The sequence below is a fragment of the Pecten maximus genome, chromosome 2, assembly GCF_902652985.1.
Source record: "Pecten maximus chromosome 2, xPecMax1.1, whole genome shotgun sequence".
NCBI classification, from domain to species: Eukaryota; Metazoa; Mollusca; class Bivalvia; order Pectinida; family Pectinidae; genus Pecten; species Pecten maximus.
In genome coordinates this window covers 23507017-23531423 of record NC_047016.1, presented here as the reverse complement: position 1 = coordinate 23531423, position 24407 = coordinate 23507017, and the positions used below count along the sequence as shown (strand labels likewise).

Below are 24407 nucleotides of genomic sequence, written 5' to 3'. Positions count from 1 at the left end.
TTGTGAGACCCCTAACTTCTATGTTGACGTAGCCCTCGCCCCCGTGGGTGTACCTACCACTTGTACATTGTGAGACCCCTGTCCTCTATGTTGACGTAGCCCTCGCCCACGTGGGTGTACCTACCATTTGTACATTGTGAGACCCCTGTCCTCTATGTTGACGTAGCCCTCGCCCCTGTGGGTGTACCTACCATTTGTACGTTGTGAGACCCCTGTCCTCTATGTTGACGTAGCCCTCGCCCCCGTGGGTGTACCTACCATTTGTACGTTGTGAGACCCCTGTCCTCTATGTTGACGTAGCCCTCGCCCCCGTGGGTGTGGGGCTGTGGGGGTGATGTTACACGTCCATTCTCATTAATCTGGACATCCACATAGGAATCCTTCCGTATGAGCTGTTATAGACAAGCATACAATACTTCACTACATATCACTAATCTAATAATTCTCCTTTTCTCTTTTAGCTAGTTTCTTTCATAAATCTCGGATTTTCATTTACTGTTAATCTTGAAAACTAGGCCATTTATAAAATACAGGTGTTGAAAGTAAGCCTGGAATTACTGCAATCAAACTCATCCTGAAAATTAGAACTGATGCCAGGATTGGCAGGATGGCCAGGATGGCTGACTATGGTATATAATTAAGATATTCCTTGCTCCCAAATCCACCCTGATTGTGTTAACAAGTGGCCCATGGGCCTTAATAGTTACATAAATTTTGAAATATTTCAGTCAATTTCACCCTTTTAGGCCCCACACTCATCTTCCTCTGGATGATAATGTAGGACCACCAATTTGCTATCCCATACTGATAATTCTAACCAAATTTGTATTATTTCCAATGCCATCAAACAAATCATGTTAAAAAAATGTGACTTCCCAATATGAATTATAAATTATGATTTTTACATAAGCACTCAGGTATCAATGAGAATCATCAAATGAAAACAGAGCCAGAAATTCGTTCAAAGTATAATTTTAACATTACAATGCTAACATGTACCCAGGTTGTGACTAATGTGAGAAACCCTCAAATATATAAGTACCTGGTATTAGCCAATGAAACATTTAGCTTTTATTTGGTTTATTTTGTTTAACGTCCCATTAACAGCCAGAGTAATTTAAGGACGTGCCTGGATTTGGAGGTGGAGGAAAGCCAGAGTACCCGGAGAAAAAACCACCGACTTACGGTCAGTACCAGGCAACTTCCCCACATGGGTTTCGATCTCGCAACTCTGAGGTGAAGGGCTAGTGATAAAGTGTTGGGACACCTTAACCACTCGGCCACCGCAGCCCCTAGCTTACAATTTTTACCAGTCTGTTTGCAGATTTCAAGTAGAAATAGCATTATCATATAAAGTCCATCATGATATGCATGCATCAAATACCCAATAACATATATACATGCTCTTTATCCAGGGAGGTCCAGAAAAACACCATGCTTGTTACAAGCTACCGGAAATAATTGTGGATATAGTGATCATTATCGTGTGGAAGGTCTTGTTTAGTCCGATGTTCTTTGTTTTTGTGGAAATGAAGAAAGATTGCCAATACTAAGTAGATGTATTTAATCAATATTTATAGCAACAATGTACTGGATATTGAGATGAATGCTTCGACTTAGATGTATGACAAGTTGGTATATTTGCCTTAAGGTGAGTTTTTTTACTGCTACCAGCTGCCAATCACAATATTTGCTAAGAGTGAAAATATCACTGCCAATTTTTGTCCAATCACAAACACGAAAACAACAACGGATGCCTAAATGCTGACAACGACGTGTAATTTGATGGCGAAACATTTTATTGTAGTGAGGCGTACGGTTGTGGATGCTGCAGCAGAAACAAACCATGCCATACTGCTACCAAACACCTACCAGTGAAACAGGTTATAGAAATCCAGATTCAGCCAAACTAGCCCATTTAGCTGTAAAAATGTAGGTCACTACATGTCTTAATCTTGTTAGAAAAGTTTCAATCAGAAGACTTCTTCCTCAAAGTCAGTGAAATAACCTGATAGAAAAACCAGCAATGATCGACTAACAGGTAGAAACAGACAGGGACTTAATTACAGTTATAGGTATAATACGACCTTATTTCAGTGTATGATAAAGTAAATAGAAGTCCCTGTATTGAAGCCTATTCTTACCTTTTCTTCTTTCACTAAATGTTGGGGGAACCAGCCCTCGACAATCTCTATCTTGCCCTGTGTGTTGTAAAGACAAATACAGTTCCATGATATAACATTTTGATGAAGCTGAGGTCAAGGACAACACAAAGACTGTATTTGTTCTAATTTCAAGTGTCAAGTCAACATAGGTATAATGCATAAAAATTATCAGATTATTGTTTTTCACATAACTGGCATGTTATATCATAACTATAGGATCTTGAATGAGTTTTCATTACATATAACATAACTGTTACATTGGAAGGCAAAAATTAAAATTTGGAGGACTTAATCAAATGAGGACAACTATTTTGTTGCACGAATTTTCAATTGATGATGTTATGTCATTGTCCATATTAATATTATGATGTAACAATGAAGTTCTGATTTGTACTGCCAATGAAAAACACTCCAAGTTAAGTGTTATTTAAAATCCTTTCAACAGCTAAAGACATTTAAGGATGGTTTCCCCTGAGTGGGTACAGTTTGGCTTAATGTTGTTTGACGTCCTATCAACAGCTAAGGTCATTAATTTATGGACAGCCTTCTCTGTGTGGGTATGGTTTAATTTGGTTAGGGTTTTGTATTGTTTAACGTCCTCTCAAAAGCTATGGTAATCTAAGGGTAGCCTCCTCAGTGAGCGGGATGTATATGTGTAGTGTATGTGAGTGTGTGTTCTGGGAGACTGTGGTACATTTGTGATTGTCTCCTTGTGTTTATAAGGAATTGATGCCAACTCTATAGTGCGATCTCAAAAATATTGAGGTGAATTCACTAGGTGACACGCTGATTATGTGATAAATATTGACACATGTGTAATAACACTATAATTGTAATGTCTTAATGAAAATGATGTGATGATGTGATCACATGACTGTTTAGGTAGTAGAAAACTAGTTTTGTGTTATGAAGTCAACCAGGTAGTCGAAAAATTAAACCAGTCTTATAGGGAAATAAATAATAATAAGGAATAATAAAGAATTTCATCTTATATTTTTCATATACTTAGAATTGCATTAATGAATCTACTAAACTCATTAAATAATTGGTATGTCACTGACTTACAAACTCTTTTTTCATAAATTCTTTATTCCACAATACATTAGCAGTCATGTAAGATAATTATATTTAAAGAGTGTTCAAAGGCTGTCATAGATATATTGCTTTGAACAGAGAGAAAAAAAGAACATGATATTCCAGAAAGAACAATTTACTTATCAATCAAATCACTTCAATTATTTTTTTATTTATTCAATTAACTGAAATATCTGTTGGTATACCTTCCACCACTGGGGGTCTGTACAGTTGATAATATCTATAAGCATATTCTTGCGGAATGACAGGACATTTCTCCCCGCCCCAGGTGCAGGCTGTCCTATATAATCACACAGGGCCTTCACTCTGCCTGTAAACAAAAGAATTTGCATTTAATTTGTAATTGGTACACGTGTTACAGTATAACAATGGTACAGGTGTAACAATATAACAATGGTACAGGTGTAACAATATAACAATGGTACAGGTGTACCAGTATAACAATGATACAGCACACCATACAGACATAATAGCCACTCCGACATAACAAAGGTTACTATAATAGAGATAGGAACAGTGAATGAAGGGACATAACTCTGCATGGAGCATGACATATCTTGTCTGAGTATGGCAGTATGCAATGACCCAACTCTTAGAAGATATTCACACTCCATATTTGGCAATTCCATGTGATTGAATGCATCGGATATGCTAATCTGACGGACACTGCTACACTGTGACAAATTTATTGTGTTTTTGTCACACTAGCTACTACACCGTGACAAAATTAATTGTGTTTTTGTCACACTACTACACCGTGACAAAATTTATTGTGTTTTTGTCTCACTACTACACCGTGACAAAATTTATTGTGTTTTTGTCACACTACTACACCGTGACAAAATTTATTGTGTTTGACCCACAAAGAACATTGTTGGATTCCATCAACTTGAAGAAAACTGAAGTCATATAGTGATACAAATCCCACTATAACAGTTTTCACTATGGATTGTACCAGTGTCAGCGTTAAAGATATATGCAAATGCAGATAAATGGGCAGTAGGAATACATTGTTATTTCAAAGCGCTTGTAGCTAACTATATAATATTGATGATATTTGGTCAGCAAATCCAAGCGGTTATTTGCAGTAAATATACTATAGTCGTGTGGAATAGCCCATATAACATGCATTCTTACAAAATGGCACCAACAATAATGTTAGGCAAATTTACATACAAGAAAAATGTTAGTTTTCCCATAGAACAAGTTTCAATTGTAAGACTGCAATATGTCTTTTTTCACATGTGGTCCACACTCTTGAAAATGTTCTTTACAGATAATGTACAATTAGTATCAAAGGAAACCCTTCCTCAAACATTCTTTCTGTAAGATATATATGAAATGGTACAAATGTAGGTAGTAATTAAGTCTGTATCCCACAAGTGAATCCAGAAACGTCATCAGAGTTAGCTTATTAGGTTCAGTCGAACCTCTTTATTTGGAAGTCATCTCAGGTATTCAAAAGTAACAGAGTATATTTTACATAGAGTTTTTAGTCAAACTGAAATTGTACTTCAAGTTAAGCAGAGTCTTCGAGTTTGAGATAATTTTTTGACTGTATGTGCATGGGTCATCCAAGATGCACCTGCCAATCATATAGAAGAAAGATATGTCCTGAACAACTGTAATGACTGCATACAGTTTACCAACAACCGCAATATATCATGTAATACATGTACATATATATTCCTACCACCAAACAAGCAGGAGGTTTATTGCACTACATTGTATAAGGTCTATGCATATTTTTTGTCAGCAGGGCCAGTTTGACTATCTAAATACATATATTTAATATTTAGCATGTTTATGTTATGTTACATTAGTTTCTTCCCAAAGTCACATACATGCTATTTTAAAAACTTTCATCAAGAAACATATTAAATGGACTGGCAAGAAAAAGAATATTTTTAAAACAAGAGCTGGCCCATGGGCCTTTAACATTTACCTGATTCCGGGTATTAATATAATTGTCAGTCTCAGGGCCAATGTATGTATATTATTAAATTGCCTTCCCATATTAACAGTACTAGCCAGGTTTGAATTAAAAAATAAATTTCCTATAATTGAGAATTTTTAGGCCTTGGAAGTTTTCTGCAAAATTACAATGAAATTGGTCCAGGGGTCTCTGAGGAAAAGTCGAAAATGTAAATTGTGTACATACAAATGACAGAAGATGCATATATGACAGACAGCGATTGAAATAGGTCACTCGAGAAGTTGAGAATTCATCTTAAGTAATTTCAAAATAAATCAAAGTTTAAATTAATATAAATTTTCTAATTAGACAGCACAGCAATGATGTCAGACCCTAAAAGCACATTCAGGTATAATATCAACATCCTGATCTATCAAGGAAAGAATGGCAAACTCTGCAAAACCTCTTAAGTCAAATTTGTGAAAAAGAAATGCATCGCTTGACAAAGACTGACCAAGGCTTACAGAAGAAGATAGCATTATATGGTTAAGACAACATTGTGGTGGGGAATCAATCATCACAGAAAGTTCAACTGAACACAAAAATATTCAATAAAAACATACAGAACAGCATGGCAAACAGGAGAACGAGGAAAGCATATCAAAACAGGAAACTTAGGAAGGACACTAGTGGGACAAAAACAGGAGAACAAGAGAGGGAAGGACACTGTCGGGACAAAAACAGGAGAACAGGAGAGGGAAGGACACTGGTGGGACAAAAACAGGAGAACAGGAGAGGGAAGGACACTCGTGGGACAAAAACAGGAGAACAGGAGAGGGAAGGATATTGGTAGGATAAAGAAACAGAAGAGAGGGAGGGACACTGGTAGGATACACAAACAGGAGAGGGAAGGACACTGGTAGATACACAAACAGAAGAGGGAAGGACACTGGAAGGATACAGAAACAGGAGAGGGAAGGACACAGGTAGTATACAGAGACAGGATAGGGAAGGACCCTGGTAGGATACAGAAACAGATGAGGGAAGGACACTAATAGGATACAGAAACAGATGAGGGAAGGACACTGATAGGATACACAAACAGAACAGGGAAGGACACTGATAGGATACACAAACAGGAGAGGGAAGGACACTGGTAGGATACACAAACAGATGAGGGAGGGACACTGGTAGAATACACAAACAGGAGATGGAGGGACACTGATAGGATACACAAACAGGACAGGGAAGGACACTGGTAGGATACACAAACAGGATAGGGAAGGACACTGGTAGGATACACAAACAGGAGAGGGAGGGACGCTGGTAGGATACACAAACAGAAGAGGGAAGGACACTGATAGGATACACAAACAGAACAGGGAAGGACACTGATAGGATACACAAACAGAACAGGGAAGGACACTGATAGGATAAATAAACAGAAGATGGAGATGGAGTCTAATAGGGTTAATTGTTTCAAGTTAAAATATAATTTGTTAAGGTTCATCATATTACAACCATCAATCATGCTTGTATGATGTCTAGATTACAGATCAATGAAAAAAATAACAATAACAGGTAATCATAATTATCGTAATCTGGGATAGTGTGGTTGTCATCTAAAAGCAACAGTATTGCATTCATTTAAAGCAAATATAAAACTATGTAGGATCTCTGGACTGAAAAAATGAGAAAATGTAGATGACATTTGGGTAACAGCAGTAGCAGCAGCAGCAAGTAAAGCTAGCATGCTCAATAAACTTACTGAGTCTCCGAGACTCTGTTGGTTCTGTAAAATTCAAACAGATCCTTTGCATATAAGCATAGAATAGTTATAATTCACACACACTTACACACATTCACTTGTTGGACCACTTTAATTGTATTAATCATTCAGTATAAAATACATCCATCCTTTTTATAACACTGTGCAAAACTGTTAACATGCAAATACAAACCCGCGAAACACACTTAATGTGAATATGCTAACATGTACCGATTTGATATTTTTCTGTTACACAAGGAAACATTATACTGTGTAACTTCTATCACAAGTCTAGGACTGGTGACAGCATGACAAACCCCACGGGACCTTAATTATGTGACAGTATGACAAACCCCAGGGGACCTTAATTTGAAGTAATTAGTCTTCTACAGTCCAACCTGTTAAAAACAAACCCCGTTTTACATGTACATTGTATAGTGATAGTAGCAATACATACATTTTTTTAAGGATTATCCTTGATATTCAGACTTGCAAGAAGTTATATGTCCAGGGAAATTTCTTAAAAATACAATAGCTGTTTTATATTAATATAACATTATTATTATCGATAGTGGCCATCAATCACCCATGTTTAAATCAACAACCCAGTGAAGTTTTCGCAATGTTTATATAAAGAAATCATGCCTCTAAAGTCATAAAAACAAGAATAAACTAGGGAGAGCTGACCAAAATGTGAACTTAAGCAAGGCATGTTTGTTAATATGTAATGAATGCAAGAAAATGTAAGTCACTTCAGATTCACAGGCCCAAGCCACAGTTCAGTAAAACTAGCTTTCAGGAGAATTCGAAGGAAGGCCAAAACTAGCCAGGGAACACCCTTTAGGCAACATTTAAGGAAAGTAACCTATGTCAACCAAATGTTAGAAATTCATAACTTACCAACAACTCGAGGAGGAATCGGCGGTACTGTAACAAAAAAACATACAGACATTGTATAAGCTTATCATGATGTAAAACAACAATTTTTACTTGATTATAGAAAATGTATTAGGTAGCAGATTGTTTATCACAACAAATGGCCACGACATTCTTAAGAAATTAAATACCTGTAATTAAAAACAAAATTTTGAAAAAGACTCTTTTAATCAATTTTCTATCAATTCATTGCAAAATAATTAAAATTACTAAGTCACAAAAGCATCACTGGATGAGATGATAAGTAACCCTAATTCACCTAACATAACCCATAAGTTATGTCCTGGCTGAGAAAGTAATCATTACCACCATGGTAATCTATCAAACACAAACCAGTCTCTATGTACAGGATGAGGAGTAACCGTTACCATGGTAATCTATCAAACACAAACCAGTCTCTATGTACAGGATGAGGAGTAAGCGTTACCATCGTAATCTACCTAACATAAACTAGTAGCTATGTACAGGATGAGGAGTAACCGTTACCATGGTAATCTATCAAACACAAACCAGTCTCTATGTACAGGATGAGGAGTAACCGTTACCATGGTAATCTACCTAACATAAACTAGTAGCTATATACAGGATGAGGAGTAACCGTTACCATGGTAATCTATCAAACACAAACCAGTAGGTATGTACAGGATGAGGAGTAACCGTTACCATGGTAATCTACCTGACACAAACCAGTAGGTATGTACAGGATGAGGAGTAACCGTTACCATGGTAATCTATCAAACACAAACCAGTCTCTATGTATAGGATGAGGAGTAACCGTTACCATGGTAATCTACCTAACACAAACCAGTAGGTATGTACTGGATGAGGAGTAACCGTTACCATGGTAATCTACCAAACACAAACCAGTAGGTATGTACAGGATGAGGAGTAACCGTTACCATGGTAATCTACCTGACACAAATCAGTAGCTATGTACAGGATGAGGAGTAACCGTTACCATGGTAATCTACCTAACACAAACCAGTAACTATATGTACAGGATGAGGAGTAACCGTTACCATGGTAATATACCTAACACAAACCAGTAGCTATATGTACAGGATGAGGAGTAACCGTTACCATGGTAATCTACCTAACACAAACCAGTAGGTATGTACAGGATGAGGAGTAACCGTTAACATGGTAATCTACCTAACACAAACCAGTAGCTATATGTACAGGATGAGGAGTAACCGTTACCATGGTAATCTACCTAACACAAACCAGTAGGTATGTACAGGATGAGGAGTAACCGTTACCATGGTAATCAACCTAACACAAACCAGTAGGTATGTACTGGATGAGGAGTAACCGTTACCATGGTAATCTACCTAACACAAACCAGTAGCTATGTACAGGATGAGGAGTAACCGTTACCATGGTAATCTACCTAGCACAAACCAGTAGGTATGAACAGGATGAGGAATAACCGTTACCATGGTAATATACCTAACACAAACCAGTAGCTATATGTACAGGATGAGGAGTAACCGTTACCATGGTAATCTATCAAACACAAACCAGTAGGTATGTACAGGATGAGGAATAACCGTTACCATGGTAATCTACCTAGCACAAACCAGTCTCTATGTACAGGATGAGGAGTAACCGTTAACATGGTAATCTACCTAACACAAACCAATAGGTATATGTACAGGATGAGGAGTAACCGTTACCATGGTAATCTACCTAACACAAACCAGCAGCTATATGTACAGGATGAGGAGTAACCGTTACCATGGTAATCTATCAAACACAAACAAGTAGGTATGTACAGGATGATGAGTAACTGTTACCATGGTAATCTACCTAACACAAACCAGTAGGTATGTACAGGATGAGGAGTAACCGTTACCATGGTAATCTACCTAACACAAACCAGTCTCTATGTACAGGATGAGGAGTAACCGTTACCATGGTAATCTACCTAACACAAACCAGCAGCTATATGTACAGGATGAGGAGTAACCGTTACCATGGTAATCAACCTAACACAAACCAGTAGGTATGTACTGGATGAGGAGTAACCGTTACCATGGTAATCTACCTAGCACAAACCAGTAGCTATGTACAGGATGAGGAGTAACCGTTACCATGGTAATCTACCTAGCACAAACCAGCAGCTATATGTACAGGATGAGGAGTAACCGTTACCATGGTAATCTACCTAACACAAACCAGCAGCTATATGTACAGGATGAGGAGTAACCGTTACCATGGTAATCTATCAAACACAAACAAGTAGGTATGTACAGGATGAGGAGTAACTGTTACCATGGTAATCTACCTAACACAAACCAGTAGGTATGTACAGGATGAGGAGTAACCGTTACCATGGTAATCTACCTAACACAAACCAGTCTCTATGTACAGGATGAGGAGTAACCGTTACCATGGTAATCTACCTAACACAAACCAGCAGCTATATGTACAGGATGAGGAGTAACCGTTACCATGGTAATCAACCTAACACAAACCAGTAGGTATGTACTGGATGAGGAGTAACCGTTACCATGGTAATCTACCTAACACAAACCAGCAGCTATATGTACAGGATGAGGAGTAACCGTTACCATGGTAATCTATCAAACACAAACCAGTAGGTATGTACAGGATGAGGAATAACTGTTACCATGGTAATCTACCTAGCACAAACCAGCAGCTATATGTACAGGATGAGGAGTAACCGTTACCATGGTAATCTACCTAACACAAACCCAGTCTCTATGTACAGGATGAGGAGTAACCGTTACCATGGTAATCTACCTAACACAAACCAGCAGCTATATGTACAGGATGAGGAGTAACCGTTACCATGGTAATCTACCTAACACAAACCAGTAGCTATGTACAGGATGAGGAGTAACCGTTACCATGGTAATCTACCTAGCACAAACCAGTAGGTATGTACAGGATGAGGAGTAACCGTTACCATGGTAATCTACCTAACACAAACCAGTCTCTATGTACAGGATGAGGAGTAACCGTTACCATGGTAATCTACCTAACACAAACCAGCAGCTTTATGTACAGGATGAGGAGTAACCGTTACCATGGTAATCTACCTAACACAAACCAGTAGGTATGTACAGGATGAGGAGAAACCGTTACCATGGTAATCTACCTAACACAAACCAGTAGGTATGTACTGGATGAGGAGTAACCGTTACCATGGTAATCGACCTAACACAAACCAATAGGTATATGTACAGGATGAGGAGTAACCGTTACCATGGTAATCTACCTAACACAAACCAGTAGCTATATGTACAGGATGAGGAGTAACCGTTACCATGGTAATCGACCTAACACAAACCAATAGGTATATGTACAGGATGAGGAGTAACCGTTACCATGGTAATCTACCTAACACAAACCATTAGCTATATGTACAGGATGAGGAGTAACCGTTACCATGGTAATCTATCAAACACAAACCAGTAGGTATGTACAGGATGAGGAGTAACCGTTACCATGGTAATCTACCTAACACAAACCAGTAGGTATGTACAGGATGAGGAGTAACCGTTACCATGGTAATCTACCTAACACAAACCAGTAGCTATATGTACAGGATGAGGAGTAACCGTTACCATGGTAATATACCTAACACAAACCAGTAGCTATATGTACAGGATGAGGAGTAACCGTTACCATGGTAATCTATCAAACACAAACCAGTAGGTATGTACAGGATGAGGAGTAACCGTTACCATGGTAATCTACCTAACACAAACCAGTAGGTATGTACAGGATGAGGAGTAACCGTTACCATGGTAATCTACCTAACACAAACCAGTAGCTATATGTACAGGATGAGGAGTAACCGTTACCATGGTAATATACCTAACACAAACCAGTAGCTATATGTACAGGATGAGGAGTAACCGTTACCATGGTAATCTATCAAACACAAACCAGTAGGTATGTACAGGATGAGGAGTAACCGTTACCATGGTAATCTACCTAACACAAACCAGTAGGTATGTACAGGATGAGGAGTAACCGTTACCATGGTAATCTACCTAACACAAACCAGTAGGTATGTACAGGATGAGGAGTAACCGTTACCATGGTAATCTACCTAACACAAACCAGTAGGTATGTACAGGATGAGGAGTAACCGTTACCATGGTAATCTACCTAACACAAACCAGTAGGTATGTACAGGATGAGATGTAACCATTACCATGGTAATCTACCTAACACAAACCAGTAGCTATTTACAGGATGAGGAGTAACCGTAACCATGGTAATCTACCTAACACAAACCAGTAGGTATGTACTGGATGAGATACCATTATCATAATCGACTACCTCAGATGAATTTTATCCGTAGCTTGAAATCAAGTGGCATTATGCCATAATACAAAAGAAAGCAGCAGATCACATTCTAGACAGGTTATATCACAGATTGTACTTGTCAAACTCAGTTACAGGAAACTTTACTCAATAGCAGTATACAGAGATTGTACTGACAAGGTCCTCTAAAGAAGTCATGCAAAGATAATTTGTCATCTAATACCCTATGACAGTCTATATATGAAATAAATGAATGAACAAATCACAAGCTTAAGGGAAATCTTTTTAAGAATAATGTATTAATCCTCAAATAAGCCTCCTTCCCCATGGAAAATGTTTTGTACTGATTTAAAAGTTTTGGGAGGGCTAGGCTGCGAGCCATTTTTAGCTACTACATTTGTATTTCAAAATTGATGGTTCTGCAGAAATGAAGAAAGGGGTTGATTTGAGGGCAGGAGCTTATTTGTGGAACAATACAGTACTCCTATATCATTTATCAAAATTTATAGTAGAAGCAACATGTGTTTGAAAGAACAATGTCAATAATTTATTATGCTGATATAATGCAATACAAAAGCACACAAAGATAGCAAGAAATCAAAGCATATGCCAAATGTCTAAAGCAATTGGTTATTTTAGGGAAAGTTCTCAAACACACGAATAAACAATTAACAAGGGTACTGGATCGAGCAATATATGCCAAAGTTACATGCACTTTCCAAAATTAACCTTCAGACTTTAAATTATCCAAGTTTTTATGTCAAGTTTCATGTTAATCCATCAACATTTGCAGTAGATATTCATATTTGTATGTAGCAAATTGCCAGTCACATAAAGTCGTTATCTATCATAGCATAATAAAAAGACAATTGCTTTTCACAAACAGCAGCATCCATCTACCCGCTAAAGTCTCTATAGAATTGGCAGTCACCCATCTATCATAATATGTAATAAGACAACTAGTTTTCACCAACAGCAGCATACATCTACCCTCTAAGGAGTCTAAAAAATTGGCAGTCACCCACAGCAACCCCATCAAGCATGTTTGTAGAGACACCACAACAGTTAATATTTAATCAGTGATTTCCTCTGGCTGATTAAAATACAGATCATCATTAGACACTACAATCAGAAGATCTGATGGAGGCAAATAAGCTTAAGAGTCATGTTCAAATGACCTTTCAACCAACCAATCAAAACACAACTTGCAAACTTGTTTTGATTGGCTGAAAACATCATGTTGTATATAGTAAAGCAATGATATCAACTGAATATGACCCCTTACTGACCACATGCACTTAGATCTTCGTAACATAGATAATGATCTGTATTTTAATCAGATTGTGATTTACATTGAATAAAATATATTTGATAAGTTTTATTTGACAAGTATGTTTTCTTGAATTCTGATCTGTTTGTTTTCAATGACGGTACCATCTTTTATCTCCCACTAGTTTGTCCGGTGTTATTTGATTATATTCAGTTATCCATTTGTCCTCTCAGGATAATTCTGATGGAAATCTATTATCATAAAATGAGAATATTTCATTTAGGAAATCACTTTTAGATAATAACTGTTTGCCAGTAGATAGCAGTATACATCAGGATATATATATATAAAGTAAAGATCTACCTGAAGCCCCGGCTCCTGTGGCAGAAAATTTGATTATAGTTACTTTAAATCTACATAAACATCTCTCTCATTCAGATTACATAACTCATTTTACCAATTAATCTGTCTATATAAACATCTCTCTGACTCAGATTAAATAACTCAATGTACCAGTTGATCTGTCTATATAAACATCTCTCTGACTCAGATTACATAACTCACTTTACCAATTAATCTGTCTATATAAACATCTCTCTGACTCAGATTACATAACTCACTTAACCAATTAATCTGTCAATATAAACATCTCTCTGACTCAGATTACATAACTAACTGTACCAATTAATATGTCTATATAAACATCTCTCTGACTCAGATTACATAACTCACTGTACTAATTAATCTGTCTATATAAACATCTCTCTGACTCAGATTACATAACTAACTGTACCAGTTGATCTGTCTATATAAACATCTCTCTGATTCAGATTACATAACTCACTGTACTAATTAATATGTCTATATAATATAAACATCTCTCTGACTCAGATTACATAACTAACTTTACCAATTAATATGTCTATATAAACATCTCTCTGACTCAGATTACATAACTAACTTTACCAATTAATCTGTCTATATAAACATCTCTCTGACTCAGATTACATAACTCACTTTACCAATTAATCTGTCTATATAAACATCTCTCTGACTCAGATTACATAACTCACTTTACCAATTAATCTGTCTATATAAACATCTCTCTGACTCATTAAATAACTCAATGTACCAGTTGATCTGTCAATATAAACATCTCTCTGACTCATTATATAACTCAATGTACCAGTCGATCTGGCTATATAAACATCTCTTTGACTCAGATTACATAACTCACTTTACCAATTAATCTGTCTGAATAAACCTCTCTCTGACTCAGATTACATTAATCACTCTACCATTAGATACAAACATCTCTCCGACTGTACTAGTAGATATATCTATATAAACATCTCTCTCAGATTACATAACTTCTTGTAACATTAAATCTGTGTACATTAAATCTGTGTATCTAAACATTGTCTGATTCTGATTATATATATCATCTCAATGAAAACGCTCAGATTCCTGAATGTAATCTAAACCTAAAACAAGAGCTTTTCTCCCACAACATAATATAAGTCCAAGTAAAACTAAAAGCTTAATATGTTTACAATAACAAACATGTAACAATGGTACATGTAATGGTACTCAGTATAAAAATAACAAGAATATAATTATAAAGTACACACAACCATGTAGTATTATGACAACACACTATGGTTACATAACAACAGTCTATAGGTTTATATATGATTAGGTACAGATCTATGATTAGGTAAGACCTATACTGTCAAGACTTACCCCTTTCTCTTTCCTTTCCTATACACTCTTTGTGAACACCATGCTTCTTTTCTGTAAGTCAATGTTGAAATTTTTATGTTCCCTTTTTTTACTACAAACTAGTAGGAAATTAAATGCACATGTGTTGGTTAACGTTTTTATCCATGTTTTTTCCTGACAAGTCAAATGTCAAGCTACATTTTTCAGACGAGTCCAATGTCTACAGCTGTTTTATTTTACAGACAAGTCAAATGTCAAGATGTCGGTTAGCATAATTAGAATTCCTACAGATCGTGGGGCATTTCTAAATGATTTGCTTTTATGCAAACAATATAACATGTTCAAGAATTAATACATGTAAATCGCTTTATATTACATTCATGAACTTTAAATTTCAAAACCTAATTCAGGGACAAAGTGAACTAAAGCTATCTGTCATTTTCTTCTTATCTGCCCCCAGTAACAAATATGTAATTAGGCCCTGAACAATTCCTAGTGTAGATAATGAGACAAAGGGAACTTACCTTGGCACAAATACCCCTGGAAAAACACACCTCTGAAATAACAAACATCATCCTCAGTTATGATTTCTACCCCCTTAAATAATAATATAATGTTATTTGTCATATTCCTTAAAATGGCAGATAAATAGGACAAAACTCAAATGGTTTTAGTTTATTAAAAGTTAAACCATTGTCAAAGCCTAAATCCAACATCTGCTTTTCAATGAACAAGAGTTACCTCCCTTACATTAGAATCTGACAATGTGATAAATATACCCTCCAGAGCTATAATACTGGCTATAAATACATCCTCCTGAGCTATAACACTGGTCATAAATACATCCTCCTGAGCTATAACACTGGCTATAAATACACCCTCCTGAGATATAACACTGGCCATAAATACACCCTCCTGAGCTATAATACTGGCTATAAATACACCCTCCTGAGCTATAATACTGGCTATAAATACACCCTCCTGAGCTATAATACTGGCTATAAATTAAATACACCCTCCTGAGCTATAATACTGGCCATGAATACACCCTCCTGAGGTATAACACTGGTCATGAATACACCCTCCTGAGATATAACACTGGTCATAAATAAACCCTCCTGAGATATAACACTGGCTATAAATACACCCTCCTGAGATATAACACTGGCTATAAATACACCCTCCTGAGCTATAATACTGGCCATAAATACACCCTCCTGAGCTATAACACTGGCCATAAATACACCCTCCTGAGCTATAACACTGGCCATAAATACACCCTCCTGAGCTATAATACTGGCTATAAATACACCCTCCTGAGCTATAATACTGGCTATAAATACACCCTCCTGAGCTATAATACTGGCTATAAATACACCCTCCTGAGCTATAATACTGGCCATGAATACACCCTCCTGAGCTATAACACTGGCCATAAATACACCCTCCTGAGCTATAACACTGGCCATAAATACACCCTCCTGAGCTATAACACTGGCTATAAATACACCCTCCTGAGCTATAATACTGGCTATAAATACACCCTCCTGAGCTATAATACTGGCTATAAATACACCCTCCTGAGCTATAATACTGGCCATAAATACACCCTACTGAGCTATAACACTGGCTATAAATACACCCTCCTGAGCTATAATACTGGCTATAAATACACCCTCCTGAGGTATAATACTGGTCATAAATACACCCTCTTGAGCTATAACACTGGCTATAAATACACACTCCTGAGCTATAATACTGGTCATGAATACACCCTCCTGAGCTATAACACTGGCTATAAATACACCCTCCTGAGATATAACACCGGCTATAAATACACCCTCCTGAGCTATAATACTGGCCATAAATACACCCTCCTGAGCTATAATACTGGCTATAAATACACCCTCCTGAGATATAATACTGGCCATAAATACACCCTCCTGAGATATAACACTGGTCATGAATACACCCTCCCGAGCTATAATACAAAAGTCGCCTACTGGCACTGCTAGAAACAGTAACAGTGACCTTGACCTTGACTCAAAACCTTGAAACATGAACTTGATCTGTAGCTACTCATACTTACATTACATACCAACTTTCACCAACAACCTTGAAGCATGGATTAGAAAAGTGTAAAAAAAACTGAGTGGACGGACTGCGAGAGGGACAAGCTGATTCCAATATACTCCCCGCAATTATTATTTGACTGAGAGAGGGACAAGCCGATTCCAATATACTCCCCGTAATTATTAACAGACTGACAGAGGGACAAACTGATTCCAATATACTACCCACAATTAATAATTAAACGTGGACTACTAGAGACCAAATGGAGCCTACAAATGAATTTGCGAAAGATCCACAAAGAATTTACTGATAAAAAGTTTATGCACTAAGATATTTTACAAATATTTGACCTGGTTGTAAAGAGATCTATCAAGGCTTCCTGATACTGAGGAATATTTCAATCATTCATACCGTAAAAGTTTTGAACACACATAACATTCTGTGGGCTTGTCAAACGTATGCATCACGAAGTTTGGGTGGTCTGGTGGTTGTGTGTTTTCTCTGCAAAAATAAAAGCAAAGTAAAGCATGGTTTTAGGATTATGTTACTGAATTACTTTCAAATGAACATGGTAAATAGGATCAAAGATTTAGAATACTGCCCCACCATGTGACTGACAGCTATATAATCTATGTAACTGCCCCACCATGTGACTGAAAGCTATATAATCTATGTTACTGCCCCACCATGTGACTGACAGCTATATAATCAATGTTACCGCCCCACCTTGTGACTGACAGCTATATAATCTATGTTACCGCCCCACCATGTGACTGACAGCTATATAATCTATGTTACCGCCCCACCATGTGACTGACAGCTATATAATCTATGTTACCGCCCCACCATGTGACTGACAGCTATATAATCTATGTTACCGCCCCACCATGTGACTGACAGCTATATAATCTATGTTACCGCCCCACCAAGTGACTGACAGCTATATAATCTATGTTACTGCCCCACCATGTGACTGACAGCTATATAATCTATGTTACTGCCCCACCATGTGACTGACATCTATATAATCTATGTTACTGCCCCACCATGTGACTGACAGCTATATAATCTATGTTACTGCCCCACCATGTGACTGACAGCTATATAATCTATGTTACTGCCCCACCATGTGACTGACAGCTATATAATCTATGTTACTGCCCCACCATGTGACTGACAGCTATATAATCTATGTTACTGCCCCACCATGTGACTGACAGCTATATAATCTATGTTACTGCCCCACCATGTGACTGACAGCTATATAATCTATGTTACCGCCCCACCATGTGACTGACAGCTATATAATCTATGTTACTGCCCCACCATGTGACTGACATCTATATAATCTATGTTACCGCCCCACCATGTGACTGACAGCTATATAATCTATGTTACTGCCCCACCATGTGACTGACATCTATATAATCTATGTTACTGCCCCACCATGTGACTGACAGCTATATAATCTATGTTACTGCCCCACCATGTGACTGACAGCTATATAATCTATGTTACTGCCCCACCATGTGACTGACAGCTATATAATCTATGTTACTGCCCCACCATGTGACTGACAGCTATATAATCTATGTTACTGCCCCACCATGTGACTGACAGCTATATAATCTATGTTACTGCCCCACCATGTGACTGACAGCTATATAATCTATGTTACTGCCCCACCATGTGACTGACAGCTATATAATCTATGTTACTGCCCCACCATGTGACTGACATCTATATAATCTATGTTACTGCCCCACCATGTGACTGACAGCTATATAATCTATGTTACTGCCCCACCATGTGACTGACAGCTATATAATCTATGTTACTGCCCCACCATGTGACTGACAGCTATATAATCTATGTTACTGCCCCACCATGTGACTGACAGCTATATAATCTATGTTACTGCCCCACCATGTGACTGACAGCTATATAATCTATGTTACTGCCCCACCTTGTGACTGACAGCTATATAATCTATGTTACTGCCCCACCATGTGACTGACAGCTATATAATCTATGTTACTGCCCCACCATGTGACTGACAGCCATATAATCTATGTTACTGCCCCACCTTGTGACTGACAGCTATATAATCTATGTTACTGCCCCACCATGTGACTGACAGCTATATAATCTATGTTACCGCCCCACCATGTGACTGACAGCTATATAATCTATGTGTAAAAAGAGACCCAAAGTATTAAGTTAATATTGCTATGTTACACTACATGCAGGCACACTCATTGATTGTGACAGAGCTATCATAGGTACTATACTGTGACAGAGTTATCATCGGTACAGTTATCTACACTGTGACAGAGCTATCATCGGTACAGTTATCTACACTGTGACAGAGCTATCATCGGTACAGTTATCTACACTGTGACAGAGCTATCATCGGTACAGTTATCTACACTGTGACAGAGTTATCATCGGTACAGTTATCTACACTGTGACAGAGTTATCATCAGTACAGTTATCTACACTGTGACAGAGCTATCATCGGTACAGCTATCTACACTGTGACAGAGTTATCATCAGTACAGTTATCTACACCGTGACAGAGCTATCATCGGTACAGTTATCTACACTGTGACAGAGCTATCATCAGTACAGTTATCTACACTGTGACAGAGTTATCATCAGTACAGTTATCTACACTGTGACAGAGCTATCATCGCTTCAGTTATCTACACTGTGACAGAGCTATCATCAGTACAGCTATCTACACTGTGACAGAGTTATCATCGGTACAGTTATCTACACCGTGACAGAGCTATCATCGGTACAGTTATCTACACTGTGACAGAGCTATCATCGGTACAGTTATCTACACTGTGACAGAGCTATCATCGGTACAGTTATCTACACTGTGACAGAGCTATCATGGGTACAGCTATCTACACTGTGACAGGGCTATCATCGGTACAGTTATCTACACTGTGACAGAGCTATCATCGGTACAGTTATCTACACTGTGACAGAGCTATCATCAGTACAGTTATCTACACTGTGACAGAGCTATCATCGGTACAGTTATCTACACTGTGACAGAGTTATCATCAGTACAGTTATCTACACTGTGACAGAGTTATCATCGGTACAGTTATCTACACTGTGACAGAGCTATCATCGGTACAGCTATCTACACCGTGACAGAGCTATCATCGGTACAGTTATCTACACCGTGACAGAGCTATCATCGGTACGGTTATCTACACCGTGACAGAGTTATCATCGGTACAGTTATCTACACTGTGACAGGGCTATCATCGGTACAGTTATCTACACTGTGACAGAGCTATCATCGGTACAGTTATCTACACCGTGACAGAGCTATCATCGGTACAGTTATCTACACCGTGACAGAGCTATCATCGGTACAGTTATCTACACTGTGACAGAGTTATCATCGGTACAGTTATCTACACTGTGACAGAGCTATCATCGGTACAGTTATCTACACTGTGACAGAGCTATCATCGGTACAGTTATCTACACTGTGACAGAGCTATCATCGGTACAGTTATCTACACTGTGACAGAGCTATCATCGGTACAGCTATCTACACTGTGACAGGGCTATCATCAGTACAGTTATCTACACTGTGACAGAGCTATCATCGGTACAGTTATCTACACTGTGACAGAGCTATCATCGGTACAGTTATCTACACTGTGACAGAGCTATCATCGGTACAGTTATCTACACTGTGACAGAGCTATCATCGGTACAGTTATCTACACCGTGACAGAGCTATCTACACTGTGACAGAGTTATCATCGGTACAGTTATCTACACTGTGACAGAGTTATCATTGGTACGGTTATCTACACTGTGACAGAGCTATCATCGGTACAGTTATCTACACTTTGACAGAGCTATCATCGGTACTACACTGTGACAGAGCTATCATCGGTACTACACTGTGACAGAGCTATCATCGGTACAGTTATCTACACTGTGACAGAGCTATCATCGGTACGGTTATCTACACTGTGACAGAGTTATCATCAGTACAGTTATCTACACTGTGACAGAGCTATCATCAGTTCAGTTATCTACACTGTGACAGAGCTATCATCGGTACGGTTATCTACACTGTGACAGAGTTATCATCGGTACAGTTATCTACACTGTGACAGAGTTATCATCGGTACAGTTATCTACACTGTGACAGAGTTATCATCAGTACAGTTATCTACACTGTGACAGAGTTATCATCAGTACAGTTATCTACACTGTGACAGAGTTATCATCAGTACAGTTATCTACACTGTGACAGAGTTATCATCGGTACAGTTATCTACACTGTGACAGAGTTATCATCGGTACAGTTATCTACACTGTGACAGAGCTATCATCGGTACAGTTATCTACACTGTGACAGAGTTATCATCGGTACAGTTATCTACACTGTGACAGAGTTATCATCGGTACAGTTATCTACACTGTGACAGAGCTATCATTGGTACTACACTGTGACAGAGCTATCATCGGTACTACACTGTGACAGAGCTATCATCGGTACAGTTATCTACACTGTGACAGAGTTATCATCGGTACAGTTATCTACACTGTGACAGAGTTATCATCGGTACAGTTATCTACACTGTGACAGAGCTATCATCGGTACAGTTATCTACACTGTGACAGAGTTATCATTGGTACAGTTATCTACACTGTGACAGAGTTATCCGATACAGCTATCTACACTGTGACAGAGCTATCATCGGTACAGTTATCTACACTGTGACAGAGTAATCATCGGTACAGTTATATACACTGTGACAGAGCTATCATCGGTACTACACTGTGACAGAGTTATCCGATACAGTTATCTACACTGTGACAGAGCTATCATCGGTAAAGTTATCTACACTGTGACAGAGCTATCATCGGTACAGTTATCTACACTGTGACAGAGTTATCATCGGTACAGTTATCTACACTGTGACAGAGTTATCATCGGTACAGTTATCTACACTGTGACAGAGCTATCATCGGTACAGTTATCTACACTGTGACAGAGTTATCATCGGTACAGTTATCTACACTGTGACAGAGCTATCATCAGTACAGTTATCTACACTGTGACAGAGTTATCCGATACAGCTATCTACACTGTGACAGAGCCATCATCGGTACAGTTATCTTCACTGTGACAGAGTAATCATCGGTACAGTTATATACACTGTGACAGAGCTATCATCGGTACTACACTGTGACAGAGCTATCATCGGTACAGTTATCTACACTGTGACAGAGCTATCATAGGTACAGTTATCTACACTGTGACAGAGCTATCATCGGTACAGTTATCTACACTGTGACAGAGCTATCTACACTGTGACAGAGTTATCATCGGTACAGTTATCTACACTGTGACAGAGCTATCATCAGTACAGTTATCTACACTGTGACAGAGAGCTATCATTGGTACAGTTATCTACACTGTGACAGAGCTATCATCGGTACGGTTATCTACACTGTGACAGAGCTATCATCGACCATGTGCATTTGTTTACAAACATAACTTTACCACCGATTTGATATGCAATTATTTGAAGTGGTCAGAGAAAAATAATCATTCGCTACCTAGGGAGTGTGACAAAGAAATCTCAACCCTCGGGGAAATTCAGGAATGTCAAACCCTCGACAAGCCTTGATTTTGACGTTCATGAATTCCCCTCGGGTAGTGATTTCTTTGTCACACCCCCAAGGTAGGGAAAGATTCTATTAATCATCTGTACAGTTATCTACTTACAATGCTAATTTGATGGCGTCTATCCATTTTAACCGCATATCTTCTGTTTTAGCATAGAATGTATATGCTGATTTGTTTTCTTTCTTTACCATAATAAATGGACAATTCCACTGCAAATAAAAAGCACACATTTATTTTTATTCTTTATTGCAGATATAACATGACTATTATCTATTACATAAATTTCTGATCCACTGTTCTATAACCTGCTATTGGATCATTCTTTTATTGCAGTTAGTTTTAGACTATAAACTAAAAATTATAATAATACCATCTAAACTTACTGGCAGGCCTACAAATCCAATCTAACTGGCTTCTGATAAATATTTCATTATGTGAAGAAAGACAGACCATTTCACTTTGCAAGCCAGAGCAGGACAATTGCTCTTAAAACTAATTTTTTGGAAATCCCTTTCCAAGGATTACTAGCTGCAAAAGCTGAACTACGAGAGACAGCACAAAATGACATTGATGTGTGTCTCTGGTTGTCTGTAATGTACATGTGTTTACTTTACCTTGTCCCCTCGCTTCAACTGTGTTTCTTTTGTCAACAGACTGTCGTCTACCTTGAAAGTGGCCAGAATGATGGCTTCTTTGTAATTATATGTCTCCCCCTACAAAGTTAGCACAACAGGTTAAAAGAGAAATACTGGTTTCAGTAATATTTCTAAACAAAAATCAGCATATCTATGACTCTTATCTCTAACTTAATTTTTTAACACATTGCTGGGTTTTTTTTATTACATCTAAAACCTGTATCGTTTTATTTCATCAGCTGTCACGTCAAGTTCTATATTCATGGCGTTTTTTTTGTTGTTTTTTTATGAAATATACAATAAATGATTGTCATGTTGACATTTCTTCTTATTACATAAATACAAGTACTAATACATATACAATGATTGACTGTTCTCTAATAGCTATTGGAGTTGTTAACATTTAGTCTCCTGACTAGTAATTGCTTCAAAAACTAAATAAGAAAACAATCCTTTAACGAAACTGTAAATTTTACTTAATTTGTAGCTGACCCTAACATTACAACATTATACAGAACTGAATTAATCAATTAATTACAAACAATTTTTACAACAATGACCTCCCCTTTTACACCTACAGGATTAGTTAACATACTGAAAGGAAAAGAAATGCAGTTAGAAATTGCCATTTTACTACGAGAAATAAAATGCTGTTATAGAATGTAATAATGGTGTAATTGAAAGATACTGGAACCACTCTGTCATTTGTGAAAATTTTAAATTTCATCCATGTACGTTTAGTAGTCAACTGGTTATTGATTACATCTAAAACATCTAAGGGCACCCCTCTCAAAATGAATATCAATATTGTGTAACCCCTCCCCCCAGCTGCAGTGGTTGCAA

At 37.7% G+C, this 24407-nt stretch overlaps 1 protein-coding gene across 9 annotated transcripts in view; it reads right to left on the bottom strand.

Annotated features, from left to right (window-relative positions):
- LOC117321558 (protein vav-like) overlaps window positions 1–24407 on the bottom strand; it is a 67417-nt gene that overhangs the window by 13191 nt on the left and 29819 nt on the right. For 5 of the 9 annotated variants that reach the window (XR_004531381.1, XM_033876011.1, XM_033876007.1 and 2 more), the window contains 11 exons: window positions 23544–23642; window positions 23029–23138; window positions 17658–17747; window positions 15698–15729; window positions 15195–15245; window positions 13815–13829; window positions 7844–7870; window positions 6944–6967; window positions 3446–3570; window positions 2145–2201; window positions 259–392 (listed from right to left, as the gene is read on the bottom strand). Coding sequence is in view for 8 of the 9 variants with exons in the window: in XM_033876011.1 (XP_033731902.1) it covers window positions 259–392; window positions 2145–2201; window positions 3446–3570; window positions 6944–6967; window positions 7844–7870; window positions 13815–13829; window positions 15195–15245; window positions 15698–15729; window positions 17658–17747; window positions 23029–23138; window positions 23544–23642 (764 nt within the window). In the remaining variant the exon portion in view is untranslated. Of the gene's footprint in view, window positions 1–258; window positions 393–1872; window positions 1923–2144; window positions 2202–3445; window positions 3571–6943; window positions 6968–7843; window positions 7871–13814; window positions 13830–15194; window positions 15246–15697; window positions 15730–17657; window positions 17748–23028; window positions 23139–23543; window positions 23643–24407 lie in introns of all 9 variants that reach the window. The other 4 variants (XM_033876015.1, XM_033876013.1, XM_033876009.1 and 1 more) reach the window with 4 other exon arrangements.